Source organism: Electrophorus electricus, chromosome 20 (assembly GCF_013358815.1).
Source record: "Electrophorus electricus isolate fEleEle1 chromosome 20, fEleEle1.pri, whole genome shotgun sequence".
Taxonomy (NCBI): domain Eukaryota; kingdom Metazoa; phylum Chordata; class Actinopteri; order Gymnotiformes; family Gymnotidae; genus Electrophorus; species Electrophorus electricus.
In genome coordinates this window covers 11677848-11697404 of record NC_049554.1, presented here as the reverse complement: position 1 = coordinate 11697404, position 19557 = coordinate 11677848, and the positions used below count along the sequence as shown (strand labels likewise).

The 19557-nt window shown below is 40.6% G+C and overlaps 2 protein-coding genes across 7 annotated transcripts in view; both read left to right on the top strand.

Moving 5' to 3' along the window:
• The first annotated feature begins 4266 nt into the window (after window positions 1–4266).
• terf2ip (telomeric repeat binding factor 2, interacting protein) lies at window positions 4267–7288 on the top strand. 2 transcript variants are annotated; one of them, XM_035520578.1, is made up of 4 exons: window positions 4267–4347; window positions 4978–5952; window positions 6187–6308; window positions 6486–7288. In XM_035520578.1, the coding sequence occupies exons 2-4, from the start codon at window positions 4992–4994 to the stop codon at window positions 7047–7049; spliced, it is 1647 nt and encodes a 548-aa protein (XP_035376471.1). In that variant the 5' UTR covers window positions 4267–4347; window positions 4978–4991; the 3' UTR covers window positions 7050–7288. The 2 variants fall into 2 exon arrangements, with proteins under 2 accessions (XP_035376471.1, XP_035376472.1); XM_035520579.1 differs by lacking the exon at window positions 4267–4347 and adding an exon at window positions 4380–4615.
• Window positions 7289–7392: 104 nt separating this feature from the next.
• Window positions 7393–19557, top strand: part of LOC113572382 (E3 ubiquitin-protein ligase RNF123) — an 89738-nt gene continuing 77573 nt past the window's right edge. For 2 of the 5 annotated variants that reach the window (XM_027001883.2, XM_027001884.2), the window contains exons 1-21: window positions 7393–7604; window positions 8693–8801; window positions 9066–9153; window positions 10209–10288; window positions 11305–11399; window positions 11891–11945; window positions 12109–12194; window positions 12707–12793; window positions 12936–13003; window positions 13206–13331; window positions 13455–13569; window positions 13687–13791; window positions 13875–14000; window positions 15096–15188; window positions 15900–15973; window positions 16168–16285; window positions 16646–16745; window positions 16894–16955; window positions 17199–17270; window positions 18069–18189; window positions 18556–18657. In XM_027001883.2, coding sequence (XP_026857684.2) covers window positions 8720–8801; window positions 9066–9153; window positions 10209–10288; window positions 11305–11399; window positions 11891–11945; window positions 12109–12194; window positions 12707–12793; window positions 12936–13003; window positions 13206–13331; window positions 13455–13569; window positions 13687–13791; window positions 13875–14000; window positions 15096–15188; window positions 15900–15973; window positions 16168–16285; window positions 16646–16745; window positions 16894–16955; window positions 17199–17270; window positions 18069–18189; window positions 18556–18657 — 1855 coding nt within the window. In that variant the 5' untranslated portion in view covers window positions 7393–7604; window positions 8693–8719. The remainder of the gene's footprint in view (window positions 7605–8692; window positions 8802–9065; window positions 9154–10208; window positions 10289–11304; window positions 11400–11890; window positions 11946–12108; window positions 12195–12706; window positions 12794–12935; window positions 13004–13205; window positions 13332–13454; window positions 13570–13686; window positions 13792–13874; window positions 14001–15095; window positions 15189–15899; window positions 15974–16167; window positions 16286–16645; window positions 16746–16893; window positions 16956–17198; window positions 17271–18068; window positions 18190–18555; window positions 18658–19557) is intronic. The other 3 variants (XM_035520577.1, XM_027001882.2, XM_035520576.1) reach the window with 3 other exon arrangements.

Genomic DNA, 19557 nt, shown 5'->3' with positions numbered 1-19557 from the left:
GAACCGGACACACCCAAGGGTTTAGTCGGGGCTTTCATTAGTCGGCTTGCAGGTTCTGCAATGCAACCATGACAGATTGAGATCATGCAAAGACACAGTGGCCCTGTGTGAGGTTAACCAATATCACTGATTACATCGCATTCATGTTTAAAGAAACTACGGTCACAAACTAAGCCTCTAGATTAGCTGAGATGTCTTCTAAACGTGGGCATAAAAAATTTGTGAACTACTGCAAAAAAAATTTTTTTGTGCTATAGCATAATGCTTATTTAGCTCAATAACAATTGAAATGTATTCAGCTAAACTGTTCATCATATGTAACATATCACTGACTATAATATTCAGTAACAATAGGTTAATGAAGAATGAGGGAATGAAGACTTCTTACTTTTAAACAAGCGTGAAGAGACCCTGCTTAGTTGATTTTAATGTGGTGTCATGGTCTTTGTAAGACACAAACATGTAAGGCTTTCAGGCTTTTCTGCACTGTGTTGGACTGTTACAGAAATAAAATGCACATTGTTGGACCACATGAGAGTCTGCTCAACTTCTTAAAAAGGATGTGAAGAGCTTCTTTTGTAGAAGCCTGTAACAATATTCAGATATGAAATGTAAATAGCTGAAGTGTCAACAGTGAATGGGGATCATTTATAAGTGTGCACTAAAAGATACTATATAAAGTGCATATGAGGTATATATTTGGAAAATTGCTCACCTGGAAAGAAAGAATGAAATTACTGGAAGAGAATGAAAAAATGGGCTTCTTGTTAAATTGTGTGTGTGTGTGTGTGTGTGTGTGTGTGTGTGTGTGTGTGTGTGTGTGTGTGATTTGTTGAATGTTACATAAAGATAAAAAGACACAGGAATTTATAATTCCATAGCCATTGGGCAAGAGCCATAGGCAGTCATCATGCCTCAGTACTTCCTTTGACCACACTTCTATTTGAGGAAAAGCTGGATTGAAAGTAACAACTCCGGAGTGTTTACATAAGACCTGAGAGTATTTCAGCTATTTCAGAAATTGCGTTCTCTGCCCATTACATCAGCCACAATTACAGCAAACTTTTGGGAGAAAAAAAAAAAGATAATGAGAAATGATTTAAATAGGAGCAAAGGAGCAAAAGTACACACAGAAAACACTTTATTAAATTGTATGTGTAAATGAATAGTGAGAATTGTCCAGGATATGTAACTTATATACGGCTTTAGGCGTAATATTATTTTTAAAAATCGCCTTAAGGTAAAGTGAAAGGACGTTGAGAAAATGTTTATTTTTATTTTCTATCTATCTATCTATCTATCTATCTATCTATCTATCTATCTATCTATCTATCTATCTATCTATCTATCTATCTATCTATCTATCTATCTATCTGTTTATTTATTTATTTCTGTAGTGAATAACTAGTGAATAGAAATAAACATTAAATGTTTCTGGGTCTGATTATTACAAAAATGTTACAGGATTAATTAGTTGACCGATTTGTAGGCTAAAGGTCCATAGCATACTAGCCACAGCGCCTAGGAGCGAATGAACAGCTGCGCGGCCACGCCGTCACTGTGTCATCCCCGCTGGCTACCAGGCGAAGGCAACGAGACGCAGGCCCGGGAGCGCACGGCCAACGTCAACATAACCGCGCATTGGTCACCTTTGTCTCCAATGGCGTCTGAAAACGCTGCGGAATATGGGACCATACCCCAGACATGATCGCTAGGCCAGCTGGGCGAGGCGGGTATGGCAGACGCTGTTATCATAGGCGTGCAATCAAAACCAGACCATGAGAACCCGGAACGGGGCTTTAATTGCGCTGATTAATAGACTCAGTCTGCTGTATTTCAGGAATGCAGACTGGTTATGCTAGAGGATGTGTACGGCTAAAGTAGCTGGTCCGATGTGTTGTAATGCATACAAGACCTGAAATACTTATTTCTAATATCGTCAACTAGCTTTCAGTAAATTGTTAAAGAAACATTCCGTCAGTGAATATGTTTTCAACATTTGTGATATGACTTCTTTTTGGGTCCTTGAAGATGTTTGTTTTTTTTAGGTCATCCAGGGCTCACGCGTGGTCACGTGTCTTGGTGAGACGAACACCATTGCCAGCTTAAACCGAGACAGTAACCATCCAAAAAACAAATAAAAGTTTTGCAAATAGATATCATATTGATCAAATAGCTTTTTTTTTGCTTATTTAACTCCTCTCCTGAGAATTTTCCTAATCAAAGTCAGTAAGCATTTACTGGTTAAATGCTAGTGCTTCTGTCCAGCCGCACACATTCATTCATTCATTAAAATGTGTAAACTGTGTAACCTGGGAGTGAAAATTGAAAAAACAAGAACAGAACATTAAATGAATAAACGAATGAATGAATTAAGTAAGGAATGAATGAATGAATACAAAGCAGTATATGGGAAATATGTTTGAAAAATATAAGACACAACTTAGTTCAGTTTAAAACTGTACACAAGTCATACCTTTGTAAAACGGAGCTCCATAAAATCTACAGAATAATTTAAGGTACACGAATGCATTCATTCTAAACATGTAGCAAGTTGCAAACATTTTGAACTGGCATATTTATTTGTCTGCTCTTTGAAGAATAGGTACTACCTCAGTAGCAGTAGAATGGCATGAGTGACAGGTTTTTTTTTTTAGTACCATTGTGGCAAAGAAAACTACATTACAGATGTAGAAACTAGAGTTAGTACCAACGTATGACGTGCATAAATTCATTAAGTAACGTTCTGTACTCGGAGAAACTGCGCGTTTTATGTTTTTATGTGTTTAGAGTTATTTCGTAAAATATGGAACCTGCTGGTGCCCACTTGGGAAAAGGGCCAAGTATAAACCTGTTTGACTTGTGAAGTACCTATTGATGCATGTAAACATTTTAAAAATATAAACTATACTTTTCCTGTAAGTTTTCACCCTGCCAAGTTCCTGTCCAGTTCTATACTGAAAATGGGGGGGAAAAAAAACAATTTAAGAAATAGGACCGTGATAGACACTAAACATGGATTCTGAAAGTTGTAGGACAGTTATAATAATAATCGATCCAAAAAAAACCAAGGAATTTACATGATTAATTATTTTTAAACTGAAATCATCTTAGCTCATCTAGTTTGGCCTCAAAAATTAAAATCAATGAAAGGGGACATATTTACCCTACTGTAATTACCTGCTGAATATTTAATCTCAAGATGAAGGAAAACAAATCCAGGTTTGTTCGATTAGTTAATGCTACGTAGTGTTTTCATAGCATAGTTCTTATTCTGTCAGCATTTATAGGAACTCTGATAAAAAGAACGAACTGGAGCGACATTCGTTTGGAATGAGCTAAACATTTGTTGTTTCTTGGTGTACTTGCTATTCCTGGATAGTTAATGACAGTGATGTATTCACTTGTAAAACAGATGATTTCACTTCTTAAAGTGACTCATAACTACATCAGATTTGAAATGATTATTATCGTGTAAATAATTAAAGTTTTACACCATCACCAGAGCACATGCATAAATAACCTTGTATAATTTACACGGAGGGCCATTTTACCAAGCTCAAGGGCTGTGAGTTTTACGGGTGTGATGTGGACTGACATTTACCCTAAGATAATTATGAAATTCAGACATAAATTAGAATGAAAGCTACCCTAATATTTTACGTAAGATTCACCAATAACGATGTTTGATTTCCACCTAATGGCAACATTCGTAATTGCAGGTCAACAAATTTGTCAGTAATTGTAATGATAGATTCATAATAAAAACAATTACGTGTTTGCATTGCCTAAATGATTTCGTTTTTTGTTTGGCTTGACAAAGTTATTTTAATGGAACACTATATATGCAGATTGTGTATATATTGTTACAAATAGATCCTTAACTGGGTCATAATATTTTTACATTTTCTTCTCAAGACATTTCATCTGATCACTAATGAACACTGAATAAATATTTATTTGGTTGTTCCTCCTATCCAAGCCACATCTTTCAATCGACTGACATTTTCCCGCTAAATTGGAAGTTTCAAAGCAGGAAATTGATCAAGCAACGACAAGCCGACGTCCTCCAACACTTGCCTTTTGGCACAATAAAAGTCTCTGAACTGTGAAATCGTACCACGCCAACATTTAATGAAATAAATGCAACTTACTACATGCATTGCATTCATAAGGCGTATTTAATGTGCTCGCGTACTAATATGTGTCAGTTGTACTTGATTTGTATTTAATGCTTCACAAACTAGAACACCTCATGGGGCTTTTGTTTTAAAATATGCCCACATGTCAAGTGTCTCGACATGCTTTATATTTTGAGACGATCGACACACTGAAACAAAAACAAAGGTAACTCGCTTTGTAGAAAATATTGGAACAGCTGACATAACATTGAGGTTTGGTAGCTAGCTAACTGTTAAGTTTTAGCAGTGGTGTGTTCGACAAATTCTGATTTAATTTAGCTAGCTAACGGAATATATATCCTAGCTAGCAATATCATATTTAGCTAGCCTTAGTTTGTAAGCGAATGTTATGAATTAATTTCGCCTTTCTTTTAATTGATTATGTTTGGAGATGTTGGCATAAGTTAGCTAACTGTCTAATCGAAAAAAAGAACGTAAGTATGCTTTGCTAGATATATGGACGGTGGCGTAAACAGCTGCATACTATATACCTTGCCAAGTTAGCAGTTAGTTAGCTAGCTAGTTCCGCTTTGTCTGAATTGCCGAATATATGTGTATGTATATATATGTATATGTATATATATATATGTGTGTGTGTGTGTGTGTGTGTGTGTGTATATATATATATATATATATATATATATATATATATATATATATAATATATAATATGAGAAAATGTATGAGATTTTTTACATTTTTGTTTTGAAGGTACAAACATGCCAAAGTTATTTTTAAATTCGTTATGAATTTTAATAGCAAACGTGACTGAAAAAAAAAAAATCTTGTTTTTCAGGTGTAAAGTTCACAATGTCGGTTGTTAAAGGGGATTCTTCAGACACATCACCGGTCTTGTTCCTAAACACAAAAGGGGAACCCATGCGCTTCTATATAAGGCCCGGTCCAACTAAGATTCAGCTTCAGCCTTTAATAACACGCAGTGGAGGAGTTCTCTGTCGGACCCAGGAGTCCAGTGCTATTTTGCTGGCAGACCCTGGAGAGACTAGCATCGCCATGGAACGAGCCAGACAGTTCTACATTTCAACTCAGTACATCCATGACTGCGTGGTGCAGAACCAGCAGCTGGATATAGAAAACTATAGATTCAGTAATTTGCAGCCGGCTCTGACCAGGGCGACTGCACGGAAGCACAGAGGTCAGGGGCGCATGTGTTACTCCCTTGAAGATGATGCAGCGATTATAAATTTTATTGCCAAGTGTCGACATGAAGTGAAGGGCAACCGGGTCTGGCAACAAATGGAGCGCCAGGGCATCACCACCCACAGCTGGCAGTCTATGAAGGACCGATTTCTGAAACACCTCCAGTATAAGATATCTGATAAAAGCCCTGTGAGAAAGCCAAAAAAGATTCCCATAGAAGAGAGCTCCTCCTCTGAGCACAATATATCTCAGACCTCACCAGAACCTCATATGCTAAAGAAGACACCCAACAAAGCACTGATTACTTCCTCTTCTGATTCAGACACCACACAGGTCACCCCTGATGTTCTGGGGTTGACTGAAGGCAGAGCGGCAGACCACACCCCTCCCAGGTCGTCACCTAGGAAACGTAACGCGCAACAGTGTCCAGGTTCAGGAAAGGACAAGCCATATCCCCCGAGTGACGTAGTCAAGGAGACGCTTAAAGGGGATAAACCAGATCAAGAGTGTCTACCTGAGGAACTGCAGGACCAGCAAGACAGTGAGCAACCTGAAATCTCACCTAAAAGAGCCAGAGGAGACAAGGATGCGACTGGGGGGAACGCATCAGGTAGTAATTTTTCAGTTTCAATATCGACATGTTTGTCTGAGTAGTAAAAAAAAAATTTCAATGTACCTTATTTACTTCCTAAAATTCCATATAGCAGGTAAAGTAAATCTGTGGTGTGAATATGGTACCTGTAGTTTCTGCAACATGTAGGATAGTTTAAAAAGAATGTGATATAGTATACAGAATGATATGTCGTCATTGTCTTGTATGGCATTCTGTCTATATTTTATTCAGGACCAGAAGATCAATTGGTGACTCCACGCAAGATCAGACAAAAAAATCCCGAAAGCGCTACATGCTCTGAGAAGAAGCTGGGCATACTTGAAAGAGCTGCCAGAGAATTTGAGGACTCTCAGGTGAAGTGTCTCCTTAAAACCCCATAGATATCTACATGCTTACTTCTTAAGACATACAAGCTTTCGAAAGCCATTACTTTTTTGTCCAACTACACAATAAAGTATGACTGTGGCTGGGCTAACTTGAGTAATGACTAAATAAAGTGATTCTTATTCTAAAATGTTTTTTTTTTCCAGAGTGATAATGGAAGTCTGGAGGACTCGGATTCGGATGAGTGTCAGATTATGGCAGCACGTGAAATGGCTGTAGGGGACCAGCAGGTGGATATCCAGCATCCTAAAGATGGGGAACCACATTTACCTGCACCCTCAAAGGGCAAAGGCACCCAGGGGCATGAGGACAATGACCCAGGTCCCAGCACTGCCGCCATCCCCATAACATCCAATGTCCACATGTTTCTCTTTGACCAGGAGTCCCAAGAAGACCTCACCCAGCTTTCTCAGGAAGAAGGGCTGTCCAAGGACTTGTTGGAGGCAAAGCAACATGTGGTTAATTTGATGCAGGAATCTGAGAAGGACCTGGTTGAGGTTATGAAGGCGCTGTTGAAAGCCAGCGGTGACGTGTCTCTGGCTCTTACATATTTGCTTGGAGGATATGACCGTAATGTACACAGACCCATCTGGACTAGGCAGGATGATGAGAAACTTCTCTCATGTGATTCTTCTGCGCTTCCACAGCTTCAGGAGAAGTATGGAGCACAGGGAATATCAAAGAGACAGGCTTTTCTCAAAGCAATGTGAATCGTGACTGTGGTTTATTGTACAAAAGCACAGTGTTATTTTAGTACACAGCCTGAAATTTATACCTGAGGAAAAATTAAAATATAATGTTTCTTCTTGTTTTAGGTAGACCACATTTTATCCTTTTAGCGACTGTAGTATTGAAATACATGTCATGAATGTGGGAAGAGTTTCCATACTACTTTTTAAATATTTTTTTTAATGAGACAAGCGAAATAAACTTGTTATAATTAAAGCGATCACACACTGCGCTGCATGTGCTCTTTTGCAAACCGCAGAGACAAACATGCTGCGTGAACGGCATCTTGGCCGTATGACCCGCTCTGTTTCAGTCGCTCTCGAAATTCGCGTTTCTTCCTTATCTATTTTGGCCCGTGCGATGTTTCGTCCTTTTGATTCGATTAATCAACGAGCGGGGTAACCCGTTTACTGTTGACAAAATTCAAAGCGGGGAGTCCAGTAACAAAATAGGTAGTGTACCGTTCAACTCTGGACTAACAGTTGGAGCATAATAGACAATTCAGAGACGACTACTGGAAATTTCAACACAGCTGGGTTCGTATGGAGCGGGCTGGCTTGCTACCTAGCTAAGTGCCTTGTTCAGTCTAAGTGTAGCCGAGCTGGCTAGCTCACCCTGGCAGAGCGTCAGTGCCTGTCACTGTCATAACGACCATGGCAAGAGCTAACCATTCTTTTAGTGACAGTTTTTGCTGTACGAGGTCAGACGCGTGTTGGTTTGCTACAATATTCGCTAACAGGCGAGCTAGCTGGCTGGTTAATTTCATTATCCAATTGTGTGCATAACCGTGTCCAACAGCTGATGCTAGCCAGACGAGCTAACGTTAACCAGAAGGACCGGGACAGTATTATTGAAGCTCGCTAACTACTCATCAGCCTGTTTTTTGTTCAGTGTTTGACCTTATTTCGATAAGGCAACATAACAGTGTAAACATGTATGAGGTACCTTGTATTACTTATGGTTGTCAGTTTTCTGAAATTGAGAGAGACAGACAATAAAACGGATTTTAAAAAGCTCGCAGGAGTGAGTTTGCAATTGATTGACTGAATTGTTAGGTTGGTTTTATGTGACTTTGCCAGGTTGAAATACTTTTGTCATTTGCTGTGCGTAATGAAACACACAGCTAGTTAGCTAAGTTCTTTCAGTCATACAACTCCAGAGTTGTTGCATTTGTGGAATATATGGGTGATGTGTTGACAGGAACTTCTGTAGTCACCATCTCGATAGTCCTCATGAGGTCTTGCAATGGTATAGAGACAAGCGAACATTCATTCGTGAGAAACGATACAGTTCCCAGCATTTACAACTGCATCCCCCACCTTAAGAATGTCCTGCTGTTTTATTTATGTACTTATTTGTTTATGGTCAGTCATCCTCTATTTGTGGAATATGACAAATATTTGGTACACATCAACATTGTCCTCTTTTCCTGGTACATTGAGTATTCTTAAACATTTTGTTGTGAAGACTGAATGGCAACCTACGAGCCTCATTTTTCACTGAGTTGTCTGATAGTTATTACCTTTATCCTCACGACACGTTAGTAATGCAAGTGCCAGTGTATTGTCCTGTGGCTGTGTCTACAGTTCTGTGGGTAATTGTGTAATGTGTATGTGTCTCAAAGAACTCTACCCCAACCTAAGGTCTCAGCATGAACTCAAAGGGGGGCGGTACAGTCCTGTCCCGACGAAACTACCGCTTGGCATCTGATACAGATGTGCCTAAAGTCACTGGTAAGAGGAATGGTACATCTGGGGTGCCCCAAAAAACCTTTGTAATATTACAGTATTTCAAGGCACTTGATATTGATTTTGGTAGCACAGGAGCAGTGCTTTACTGTAGTTGTCTGCCCAGAAAAACAAAATTATTATTTTTTGGACATGACTGGACACCACTACGCCATGAAGTGATTATGCAATTGTAATAGTTAGGTAATAGTAATGTGAAAACCAGAACAGGGATGACAAAAGTGAACAGGTCTTTTGGATGTATTTCAGGTATTGTAAATGAGAAGTTGTTGAGTGACTACCTGCACCATGTGTTCCCTGCCTGCTCTAAGCACGGGCCTGCCTCAGCTGCCTACAGGTTTGCGTCTGAAACCTTTCTCTCCAGCCTTTGTTTTATCTCGATTGTGTCATTAAACTGGACTGCTTACGCTGCATGCAACAAAACAGGCAGTTCAGATCTGTTTTTCTACTTGCTGCAATATGTTTCGCTGTGCAGCGCACAAGTGTTATGCAAGCACTGTCCTGTCTAAATTTAGTTTTATTTGGAAATTCTAAGTATTCACAATGTAATAGTAAGCCCAGGCTCTTCACAAAATGTGAGTTTGCAATTCTTGTTAAATTATTCCTCAGCAAGTGTTAGTAGCTTGATGGTCACTAGCCAAACTGGTAGTTTGTAAAGGGATAGAACGTCCAGACATCACGCTGACCAAGAGCTAATACTGGTATAATGCAGATTGGGGGTGACTCATGGCCCAGCACATCAGTGGCTCCCCCCCAGCCAAGCTCATGTTACTGCTGCAGCTCTATAGATAGAGTGTAATGGCAGGATGAAGAAAGCTGACCCACAAAAACAGGTTGCTAATTATGAAATTCCCCTCATGCGTGTGTCTGTTGTAATGTAGCTTTGTAAAGTATTTTATTGATTTATTTTGTATATATTTATATAGCACCTCTCTCATAGTCAAGGTAAAAAAAAAAAAAAAAACTTGGGGAGAAGGGAGAAAAACCCTTCAAATATTTACCTGTGATATTCTTCAGGATTTGGTCTATAAGATGTCTTAAAATAGCTCATTCCTACCCCTTCTGTTGTTAGTTTGTTTTTGTGGAACTATCAGGTTGGTGCAGAGGGGTTGTGTCAGCATTCTGCTACTCTGGCTGCATGTATGCTCTGCACTGAATATATTAAAATCTGCAGATAGAATTGTCTGTTTGTTTATTGCGATCTCGCTCCAACCCATGCATCTAGCCTCAGCATGTAAACATGACCTATTCTTGTCCATTGTGTAGGCACCTCTTTGACACCATTGTTGTTTTGATGTGTTACCTGTTGCCGGGTGGCTGTTCAGGGGACATATTGGCCTGAGTTGTTGTTGTTGTTGTTGTTATTATTCTCCCCCTTCCGTCCCTCTGCAGAAAACCCTTAAGCTTCCAGGACCTTGGGGCCCACCTGGAGAGACTGCTGTCTGTGGACGAACCTCCGGATGACAGCACAGGTCAGCTTCAGATGTCTCCCACATACTCCCCCACCTCATATTCCCCACAACAGCATGGTAATATTAGTATATCATGATCTTGTCACCTTAGGAGCATTGCATTGGGTTATATGTGAGTGAAGATATCCTTAATCCTTATTTCTACTGTGATTGAGGCTTATTTATCACATAATCCAGATAAGAAAGCTTTTTTTTTTTTTTTTTGGCTAGGCATTAGTTAGTTGAGGCAAATTGCTCCTTAATGTTTATTTACCAATTAGAACACAGATGCATGCAAAAAAAAATCTGTACTGAAAACAGCTTGAGACAGAGCTCTAATGTACATCTCCTTCCAAACACCAACACGTTGTCAGCTGCAGAGTTCTTGCCATTGCAGCTTTGAGCCTGTTCTTTTGACACCTGGGATGTTGGAGAATGACTGAGCAGACTTTGTATGAAAGTGAATGAAGCAATAGCCTTCGCCATTACTCATTTGCAATGGCACAATATACAAAATTCTAATTCTTTATTACAGTGAAACAACATATTCTAGCTCAAACTTGGCTTAAGTTAATGAGCATATCAAAAACATGCATGTAGTATGTTATCAAAGGGAACTCTAGCTAACATTTCTGTTTACACTAGTTTGCAGTTACAGTGAAACTGTGTCAGCTGTGTTCCTTCATAGAAAAGCATTTTATGACATTTAGCCTTGAAGGCCCCTGAATTCGTGTCTTTCTACTATTTATGTATTTCCAAAAGTATTTGCACACACATTGTAGTATATGTACAGTTTCATTTCATGCTAAATATTTGTGGTCTGTCATATCTCTCAATAAATAATAATGTGCTCTGCTGCAATGCCACTTTCCATGGACATGTTTAGAGGGTAATCATTTGTTTCTCATAGATTACCCTGACTGAATTGTTTTTAAAGCATTAGGCTTTGCTTGAATCTACTTCATTAACCTTTGATTGTTGGTAAATGGTGTTTGATCATGTTGCTTATAGCCTGTTCGCTATGTTTTTCTTCATAGGCCAAGTGGAAGGGCGATTGGGCCCGTCTACTGTTGTCCTGGACCACACCAGTGGATTTGAGGGACTTTTGTTTGTAGATGATGATCTCTTGGGGGTAAGCGTACTCATCTGTCCAGGGTTCCCACTAGTCATGAAATTTCTGGAATATCATGGAATTTTAAAAAAATCCATATTTGTGAAGTCAGGGAATTTGTTCATTTTTTGGGTCAAGTTCTGGAATACCAAGGATTTTTGATTAAAGCATATTTAATTTTTAAGTTGCCATTTATCTTGTCATATTGTCATATGTCAATGTCATATTTTCACATGTGAGCAGTTGTAATGCTTGCTTACTATTTTAACAAAGCCAGCTTTTTCTCATTTGTTGTAGGTCATTGAAATTCAAATTTTTAGTCAGTGAAAGTCAGAGAAAAGTCTTGACTCAGAGTGGAAACCATGTCTGTTTGAAATTCCGCTTTGTATCTGTGATTGCGTTAGATAGCATCACAGTGTGTCAGTTTTAATAGCTACATATATCAGAGCGACAAACTGTGTTACGGTTCTTAGATAGCTTACTTTTTATCCTTCTATCTTCCTGAACCCAAGGTCATTGGCCATAGCAATTTCAGCTCGATAAGGGCTACTACCTGTGTCTTCAAAGGTACACGTTTTTATAACAACCATGAATTTTACAGTTTTGCTTTATAACAACAATAGATCTTACAGTTTTGTTTTTCTGTGTTTCTTCAATGAAATCTACTTTCTTAAAACTGCTTCAGGATATTGTCTTGCTAATTTGTAAAACAAATGTTGGTCATTTTCAGGGAAATGGGAGTACGAGGTGCTTATCTCCTCTCAAGGGTTGATGCAGATCGGTTGGTGTACTCTGAACTGCAGATTTAACCAGGAGGTACGTCCATGTTTAGAGCTGTACTGTTACTGGCTTTTACTTAGCTTGCTTGTGCTTCTTTTGCCTGTGTGCCAGCATGCTCAGTGTGTCTGAGTCTGCACTGCAGCACACTTTTGCAGATGCCTCATTGGCTGGTGCACTGCCTTGTGTCATTTGATAATGGTGATGACGATGATGATTGAGAGATTCTGTGGTCTGTACTGTTCTGTTTTGAGCCAGATTTGGCAAAACTAGTATTCTCATCTAAGACTGACCAGTAGTGCTCCCACAGTATTCTGACCTATTCCTGGGAAAGCAAGACATATATTTTTATTACTGATTATCACAGATTTTATAGTGCATTCCTGTTGTGTGTTTGTGTTTTTGATTTTTTTTTTTTTAAACCAATTGAATATATATGATTTGCCCAAGCAGGTTTCAGTCATTCAAACATAATCATAGGTTTTTGTTCATCAGACTTTAATTCTGTTACCGGGGCGTCATGTTACAGCTCTTACAAATTCTTCCTTCAGGAGGGAGTTGGCGACACTCCAGACTCATACGCCTATGATGGCAACAGAGTCAGGAAATGGAATGTGACGACCACTAACTATGGCAAGGTGAGAACACGCAACCATTTGTGGGTTTAGCCCATAGTGTCTCTCAATTGCTTGACTGAACAATTTCATGCAAAAGGTGCTAACCATAGGTGTAGGAGTTAATTTTTTCTGATGTTTGCCAAAATATTTGTTTTCCCTGCAGTCCTGGGCAGCAGGGGACATTGTTAGCTGTTTGATAGACCTTGATGAAGGGACTATTACTTTTTGTCTGTAAGTAAGCTCGATCTAATTACAACTGTTATTTTGATTTAGTTTAGCTTAATTTGGAGGTTTTTGTTTGCATGCATTTGTCTTCAATCAATGACTAATATCATTATCAACCTCACCATCAATACTAATATCAGTAAAGTTCAATGAATTACACGCGTCCTTCCACATCACTGTAAAATTCCTTTTGCTTTTTGATGTTAAGGAACGGACAGTCTCTTGGTACAGCTTTCAGTAATATCAAGACAGGTCCGGGTGTAGCTTACTTCCCGGCCATCAGTCTCTCCTTCAAAGAGTCTGTGGCCTTCAACTTCGGCAGCCGCCCTCTCAGATATCCTTCCCTTGCTTGCGCTGTTGATTCTGCATCTCACCGTGTTTTTAAGCATTATGTGGTGCGTAATGTTAAAATGAGTTCATTGTGGGTTCGGAGCTCCTTAACCATGCAGCCGCTCACGTACCCTGTGGAAGGCTACCTTCCTCTTCAGGACCCACCAACCACTGACCTCACCAAAGCCAACAGGCTGCTGGGCTACATGAAGACTGTGCTATGCACTGGGATAGACCCACAGGTGCGGCTGAACCCTCTGGAGCAACGTTCTCCCCGAGTGTAGACAGGCACCCCGTGCATCAGTTTTCCTTTTCTATATTTCTCTGTTGGGAAACACTGCTTTGGTGCTCTTTTTAAGGAGGAGAAGCTCACTGAGAAGGACAGTGCCTCTTGGCAACTTCAAGGAGAGCCAACCGTCCTGGTGACCCTTGCACATATCTTCAACCACTTTGCTCCTCTTATGGTGAGTATGTTACGGCGCATATCACAGTGGTTAGATTCACTTAGTTAGTCCTCCTTAAGTGATGTGTAATTTGTGTGTTGCAGTGTAAAGTGTACCTGGTAGAAGATGTACTGATGAACTTCCTGCTGAGCATTCTTGAGGGGGGTGGCTCTGTGGATGAACACCCTCTAATCCAGCAGCTGCTTGACCTCTTCTGGCTCCTTATGGAGGTGAGAAGTGTTTACAGAGAGCTATGAATCATCCGTTGTCTCACACACTGGGGGGTAATACACGTGGGCAACACGCACTGTGTGGAATACAGATGGACAATATAAAAAGGCTTTAATTATGTAGGGGTTTTATGTTTTCGTCCTCATTTTGTCTACATAGAAAAACCATTACTCCTATAGTATAAACCCACCAAAAATGCAAAAGAATTGTGCCAGCTGTTTCTGTCCTTTATATTAGCTATTTTATTCTGAAACAATATAAGCTTAATGTAGTCTATAAAAATGTTAACAAAAAATGCTTGTATCTGATTAGCACTCTGTCAGAATTATAAGTAGAATTATTAGAATTATTAGTAGATTGTAAGGACAGATTACACCAATTTCCTTTCAATTCTATGTGAAATGCTGCCAAAACAAAATGTTTTTATTAGTATGCATATAGATGACTTATTTCTAAGTAATAGGTTTTTTTGTTTTTGCAGCATTTCAGCATTTTGCTGTCATGTGTTTTGATTCAATTACATACATTAAAAAAAAAAAATTAATTGTGGAAATTTAAATCAGGGAATATATATAAATCATATATAATTTCTATTCGTAAAAATGCATTTTATTATTTGAGAGAAGTCTTGAGCTTAGTAGTTTCCTTTTCAAAAAATCTAGATATCAGTATGAAATGTTTTCTTTAAGTTAAGAATGTGTTGGAAATATGTTGGAATTGTAAACATCCTGGCAGCCCTGTACCTGATAATTTACAACTTTATTAGAAACCCCACTGCAAGTTTACAAGTCGAATGTATGGCTCTGCCTCTCTCAGCCCAGCACTGTTGGGCGGAGGGGAGAGGGTTTCAATAAATTCTGCATGCCAAGAGATGAGCTGGAGTTGTACTCTGTAAAATAGATAGCCAGTGAGTGCAGGCTCAAGCTAGGTGTGGGTGGCGAGCAGAGTTTATATGGCATGTTTTAACATTACCGTTACAGAAAAATAATAACAAAATATGATGATAAGATCCCCACGATTGTTGACGTCTTTTGAATTGAAAGAGGCTGTTCACTCTGCACTCTCTCTGTCTTTTGTCTCCTCTCTGTGGGCAGGACTTTGAGGCGAGCGAGTGCCTGAAGCAGTTAATGATGTCTTTGCTGAGGGCTTACCGCTTCTCCCCCATCATCCCCGACCTGGGCTTCCAGGTAGGAGGAACAGCGCCCCGCACCCGAAGCCGGCCCTGAGCCCCCCAGGGCACCGCCCCACACACCACCGAGTAGAGAAACAGACCTCAAACTAGTGTGAGATGGTCTGACGAAACCCAGTGAAACACACAGTTTCGTTGTTTAATGTAGAAAGTGTGTGCAAGACACTAAATATGTTCCTGTAATGTCTGTGAATCTCTGTGATAACATATGCAGAAGCCTTTGTCTGTTTCAATGTTACATTAGCCAAAGCAAGTGTGTTTGTATGATCTTGCCTAATGTTTCAGGTTCAGGAGTATGCACCATATTCTGATTGGCTAAGAAAGCATATGACCTTTATGAACCGTGCATAGTGGGAAATGGATTTCTTTTCAAAAGCCCAGCCCTTCACAGAGCATATTGTGAATGCATACATCAAAGGCACTGCATGCCTGCCCCATGCTTTTGTAGTTCATTGGGAGAGTTTTGGAAGACTTCTTGGTCAGCAATATAGCTTCAGTAAGGCACTGGGTGTAGTTGCCTAACTCCTTTTGAAATGTGTATGTTAATGGACACTTTTGATTTGAAAATGTGACATGTCTTTTTTACTACTGACTTGAAGAGGCAATCCACATCCAGGATGGTCTTCATTTTATTAATTGTGGTTATTATAAATATTTTGTGGCATTCATTATGTACATTATTCATTATATTATTTTCTTCTCCATGTAGATTCACTACCTGCGCTTGACGACTGCTATTCTACGTCACGAGAAGTCTAGAAAATACCTCCTCAGCAATGTTTTATATCCTTTCTCTAGCACAGGCTAAGAAAAACAGTTAATGTTAGATTTAGTAAAAACCTGTTGGAATGGACTTGAAGATGGAATTGAAGACATTATTTGCAGCAGTTTTTCGAATGAGCCTAATTCGTCAATCAATGCTAAAACTGTGGTTCTCCATTTGCCACGCTGCGGGAAACCTCCTTAGCGTAGTTCACATTTGATGTCCTGCGCTCCGTCGTCTTCTTCTACATCAAGACGCCCCTGCGGGTGAAGGAAGCCGGCCTGGAGGAGCTGATCCCCACCACGTGGTGGCCGACGCGTCTCGACAAGGAGGTGAGTGCTCACCGCGCAACAGGCCCGGCTCGGCAAAGAGCCCTCTCTGTTCCCACACAACTGTGCTCGCCGTGCGATAGTAGCATAATATGTAAGCCCCCAACAATCCAGTTTAAATGCATTCTGGAGAAAGTTGTTCCGTGTCGTCTGAAGCAACCTCTAACGTCGATGTACGAAAAGTTAAAGTTAAATAAAGCCAACAAGCTCCCTTCCCCTGTAGCTGTGTCTGATGTTTTTTCAAACATGCAGTCTGGTTCTTAAATGTCCCAGCGACGGGAAGGGCTAACCTCAGACTAGTCGAAGCGAGGGGCAGTAGTGGGACGTTAATGTGCTGCGGTGATGTTCTCCCTCGCTGTCCAGGGCAAGGACGAGAAGGAGCAGAGGCATGAGAGCGCTGAGGAGCGACTCCGGCGCCGGGCCTACGAGCGCGGCTGCCAGAGACTCAAGAAAAGGATTGAGGGTACGAAACGCCCCCTTCAGTGGCAGCTCAGAGTGGGGTTTTTGTAATTGTCGTAACTCACTACTGCTGTGTGTGTGTGTGTGTGTGTGTGTGTGTGTGTGTGTGTGTGTGTGTGTGTGTGTGTGTGTGTGTGTGTGTGTGTGTGTAGTGGTTGAGGAGCTACAGGTTCAGATCCTGAAGCTGATGCTGAACAACAAAGACAAAGCGACGGTGTGGCGGCCATGTCTAGACACGTTTGTGCTGTCATCCAGCACAGCTGTGCTTCACACAGAGCATCTCGCCTCTATCTTTGCTCTGTTGTTGTAGTGAAATGCTGTTTCAAACTTGGCTAAAAAAGTAGCTGTTTCCTTACCCTCAGATCATGGCGCGGTGTTCAAAAATCGTCTGCCACGTGTGTGCAGTTGTCTGGTTCTGTCGAGCTGCTGTATTTTTCTGGTTCTGGTGTCTCTCCAGGGAGAAGCCTCACGATACATCTTCCTTAACAAGTTCCGGAAGTTTCTCCAGGAGAACGCAAGCAACCGAGGGGTAAGAGCTCAGGCAACGCGCTGAACGTTCACGCCGTCAGGCTTTCAAAGGTTTGCGAGGCTGCACGTATGCATAGTATATAAATGTGCTCCGCGTAGTCTAAGTATAGGAGATTTGTAAGGCTCTGTAAAGTGTTCTTTAGCAATGCTATCGTCTGAAGAAACGTAAATCTGTTATGACATATGTTTAATGCCTTCGCAAGCTACCAGGAATAATGGTGTCAGTAAATCAAAAACTGATGTCATGAGCCATTTCCTGTTTTAGTCTAGTTCTGAGGTGATTACGGCACGCCGGCTCTTTGGACTGAGGAGCCCTCTCTCTCTCGCTCTTATTTCTCTTGGTATTATATCTGTCCCCGTGAAAAGCTGCTGGTCTGATTCATGTCATTTGTTTGACACCACAGTGACCCCATCACATAATTTCAAATAATAATTAAAAAAAAAAAATGGCGGGGGTGAGAGGTGAGGGTGCATACCTCTTAGACTTAGACTATTACTCTGTTATTCATTTGCAGCTGAGGGTGCCCTAACAGAATGAAAGTTGCATAGTTGAAGGTAGACTTCAAACTCTGTCAATTTATCATACTGCTGTCATTCTGAGGTACAGAAAGCATATTAGCTTGCTGTTTGGTGCCACTGGGCTCTTTTTGAAAGATGTAGTCCTTTCCTTTTCGAGCAAGACAGCAAAAAAACAGTAAACAGTAAGTAGTTTAGTCTGCAAGAAGGAATCATTCCTTTGTCAGTTAACTATCTGCACCCCCCACCTCTCTCTCTCTCTCTCTCTCTTCCACCCCTTTAGAACCCCACGGTGTTATGTCCGCCTGAATATATGGTGTGTTTCTTGCACCGCCTGATTACAGCTGTGAGGAGCTATTGGGATGAGGGGAAACCCAAGATCCCAGGTTCCATCAATAGTGAAGGTAAATGTGTCCCCCCCCCCCACACACACATACGCCCACACTACACACTTGCCCCTTACACACAATGAACATGTCTCGGGCCATTTTCGTTGTCCAGCTGAGGGACGGATAGGAAGCCAAGCTCAGTTAGACTACTGTTGCAGCACAAGGGAGAGGACTACTCAGTAAACAGGATGAAGTTGCTTCTCGTCCTGCCAGTTTTACTGCCTCTCGTTCAGGCCGTATCCTGTTCTTGACAATGTGGCTCACAAATGCTTTGTTGTCAGCAAGACCCTGAGACCGTCAAAGCGCCAAGATGCTGTAGGTTATACTTCATGGTTTTCACCACTGCAGTAATGTGTAATTTCCGATTTGTGTTTGAGGTAGAAGCCTACGTGCCCCCTCAGATGTTCTATAATGGAAAGGTGGATTACTTTGACCTGCAGAGATTGGGAGGCCTGCTTTCTCATATAAAGAAAACGCTAAAAGGTTTGGACAAGTCATTTCTTACTGTTTACTGTTCTTACTTTATTCTCAAATCAGTGCTTAATAATATTCCAGAAAAAGAGTTGGGGGGGGGAAAAAGAAACCGTAACCCTATGAAAGTTGCTTCCACCTGGAAAAAATGAAGTTGGTAATTTTCTATGAAATGCCACTAGGGGGAGACAAAGTTTAATTTGTTAAGGAGGGATGCCTGGTATGGCGTATGGTGATATATATAATGCATGGTGATTTAACAAATCAGCTCTTTCACAACCCACATTAAAGTTGAGCTATGGCTTTCTGACTAGGACCTATCCATAAAATCACTCACAGGTGTGTCATTTTTTAAAATGATTTTTCATTTTTTAAGAAACTCTAATTTCGTGATGTAAACCTCAACAGAGCTAGAGGAAACAGTTTTTAATGTATGCATTACATTCATTTTCATTTGAAACCTTTGGAACTTTCCTATTGATCGTTTCACAGCTGCCAGCAAAACAGTATAGATTGAGAGACATTCGATTAATTAGCATCAAATAGAGAGCAAGTGCATTGTGCAAAGCCCGTGGTGCGATCATTGCAAACAGTGTGAACCCGCCCTTGTTTACCAACCATGAGGAGAAGGTGGCTGCTCTGTTTGGATTGGTGACCTTGTAAAATCCTCAAAATTGATGGAGATGGATGATGGTGTCATCCGGGGGGGGAATGCAGATGGATATTGATTTCTTTGAAGGAAGGCCCAGCTACCCCAGCATTGAGTGTAAAGATCAGAAAGACTCAGGGCCGAGAAGAAAACGCTGTAACCAGTACTTTTCCCCCCATGGTTTTTGATCGCTGTGTTTTCTCGGTCTGACTTTTCCAGGAACTTGGCCAATATGGCGGTCTGTTTGTTGCAAACAAGCCTAA

Bases quoted from the DNA above. Each gene is read 5' to 3' on its own strand.
- terf2ip (XM_035520578.1), top strand. From the start codon at position 4,992: ATGTCGGTTGTTAAAGGGGATTCTTCAGACACATCACCGGTCTTGTTC. The intron at 5,953-6,186 runs GTAGTAATTTTT...TATTTTATTCAG, and splicing joins GACTGGGGGGAACGCATCAG to GACCAGAAGATCAATTGGTG. The intron at 6,309-6,485 runs GTGAAGTGTCTC...TTTTTTTTCCAG, and splicing joins GAGAATTTGAGGACTCTCAG to AGTGATAATGGAAGTCTGGA.